At 56.4% G+C, this 2,339-nt stretch overlaps 1 protein-coding gene across 1 annotated transcript in view; it reads left to right on the top strand.

Annotated features, from left to right (window-relative positions):
- RAP1GAP2 (RAP1 GTPase activating protein 2) overlaps window positions 1-2,339 on the top strand; it is a gene marked incomplete at both ends in the record, with an annotated part of 16,260 nt that overhangs the window by 12,443 nt on the left and 1,478 nt on the right. Inside the window, 5 exons of the mRNA XM_010133004.1 lie at window positions 332-469; window positions 836-954; window positions 1,274-1,387; window positions 1,901-2,018; window positions 2,218-2,334. Coding sequence (XP_010131306.1) covers window positions 332-469; window positions 836-954; window positions 1,274-1,387; window positions 1,901-2,018; window positions 2,218-2,334 — 606 coding nt within the window. The remainder of the gene's footprint in view (window positions 1-331; window positions 470-835; window positions 955-1,273; window positions 1,388-1,900; window positions 2,019-2,217; window positions 2,335-2,339) is intronic.

The following is a 2,339-nucleotide window of genomic DNA, read 5'->3' as shown; positions in this document are numbered from 1 at the left end:
CCTGCTGAGGGGTTTGGGAGGTTGGCCAGGTACAGGGCATGAGGTGGGGCTCTGGAGCTCATGTCTGCTGCTCTGGGTCCCATAGCTGCAGTGCTCAGCCCTCGCACCCAGCATCGTCTGGGGAAAAACATGACCTTGTCTTGGCCGTGGGGCTCGTCCTCAGGCTGCGCAGAGCGATGGCGGCTGCTGTTACTGGGGGTGGTGGTGGTGTGCACCAGCTCTCGGGGAGGACCAGGCAGGACCTGGGGGCTGGTGAGGGGGTTTGGGGTTGTCAGCTCCACAGGATGGTGATGACCCTCTGTCTCCTGTCCCCTATCCCCTCCGGCCGCAGAGAGCCATCCGTGTGCGCAGCCACTCCATGGAGACAATGGTGGGCAGCCAGAAGAAGCACCATGTCGGAGGCATCCCAGGCAGCCTCAGCGGGGGCATTGTTCACAACAGCGGTGAGGTGACCAAGACCACCTTCTCGGTGAGCATGTCCCTCTGTCCATCTGTCCCTCCCCACCCACACGCAGGGCACTGCACTGTGCTGACATGGTCTGGCAGTCCCCTGCGCAGGCGGTGAGTGTAAAGGAGAAGGAGGATCATTGAGCAGAGCGTGATTTTATGAGGATAAGTTCAAGTTGGGCTTGTTTCGTGGGAGAAGCAAAGATTAGCTTCCTGGGGTTTTCAGCTCCAAAATACAAAGGAGATGTAAAAGAAATTCTGGCATTACGTGTTTTCTAGATGCACAGGCTGAGAACTGCAGGCAGCATAATTCCTCGTAGGCTGTTTAGTCTTACGAGCTTCTGCAACGGAGCTTTGCTCTCCAGCCTGGACTGTTCTTTGCTTTCAGCCCCCCGTACCAGCAGCTGCTGCCAAGAACCAGTCTAGGAGTCCCATCAAGCGCCGTTCAGGGCTGTTCCCTCGCCTGCACACAGGCTCTGAGAGCCAGGCGGAGAGTAGGACAAGGTGGTAAGTTTGACATCACCTTGGTCACCAAGGTCAAAAACCCTTATTGCATGTTAAACATCAGAGAAGCTGTTGGTGGGTGCTGGACACCTTGCCTGGGGCGCAGCCCGCCCTTTCCACTCCAGCCAGCAACGAGAGCTGCTTTTGCCACGTTCGAGGAATGGTGACTTGGATCCCTTCCCTCTGTTCTAAGCTGAAGTGGTGGTATCTAGAGAGCATCTGTTGTTCTAGCAGTTTTGCATTTGGTGTTAGGGAGTGTAATCTGACCATCCTTTTTAAGTCTCTTGTATAACTCGTGCAACCTGCCTCTTTGTGCCCTCAGTGACAGTGTTTCTGGAGCCCAGAAGACAGCAGATTTGGGACATTCTTCTCAAGACATGAAGTCTGAAACTTCGTCCAACCCCAGCTCCCCTGAAATATGCCCCAACAAAGACAGGTGAGCTGGGAGCCCTGTCCTCCTCTGACCAGAGCTCAAGTCACCCTGTGGCTGACAGACCATCAGGAACTTTGTCAAACAAAACCATCCTCAGGTTTTTCTATAAATAAGTTTGATATTAACAGAGGGGAAAAAAAAGATTGTGGTGATTCATGAGCACAGCTCCTCTATGGTCTGAAAATAGCCGTCTTTAAAAAGAAGAGGAAGAGCAAAGTGCAGCATTTGACAGAAGCTGCCAAAACTCTCGCGTCACGGGAGCTGGGGAGGCCCGTGGTGCCCATCCCTCCCCACCACTGGGGTGACCCAGGGGTTTCTGCTGGTAGCACCCACTGGCTGCTCTATCCCGTGCTCTTGGAAATGGTTATTTACAGAAGCAGCCCACGGAATTCATCCCTGCGGCAGCTGCTTTGCTCCGGGGGTGTGTGGGAGGGTCTGTCCCTGCTGTCATGGCCCGAGGGACACAGCATTCCGAGTGACAACTGCATCACTTCATTTTGTTTCGCTTCTTCCTAGGCCATTTATTAAGCTGAAAGAGAATGGGCGGTCGAACATCTCCCGTTCCTCCTCAAGCACCAGCAGCTTCAGCAGCACGGCAGGGGAGAGCGAGACCCTGGAGGAGTACGATAGCGTGGTAGGCACCACCCCACCCCACAGCACGCTCGGGCATGCACTGGGCAGTGCTGGGCACGCTGGGCCCGGGAGGTCGCTTCCCCAGGAGTGGGCAGGCAGTGGGGCTCTGGTGGGCAGGGGTGCCATGGAGCATCAGCCGGGCGCGGGGAGCAAAGCTGGTGGCACAAGAGAAAGCCGTGTCCCGGTCTCTCCCGGTGCAGGGAAGCCAGCCGTCTACGGCATCGCCGTTCAAGCAGGACATGTTTGTCTACAGTGCTTCGCCCGGCAGCGACAGCCCGAGGGCAGGCGCCCCAGCCACCCCCGTCATCATGATAAGGCGCAC

This window comes from Buceros rhinoceros, unplaced genomic scaffold (assembly GCF_000710305.1).
Source record: "Buceros rhinoceros silvestris isolate BGI_N320 unplaced genomic scaffold, ASM71030v1 scaffold24303, whole genome shotgun sequence".
In the NCBI taxonomy this organism is placed as follows: domain Eukaryota; kingdom Metazoa; phylum Chordata; class Aves; order Bucerotiformes; family Bucerotidae; genus Buceros; species Buceros rhinoceros.
Note: the sequence above shows the minus strand (reverse complement) of the source record. Positions and strands in the feature narration are given on the sequence as shown.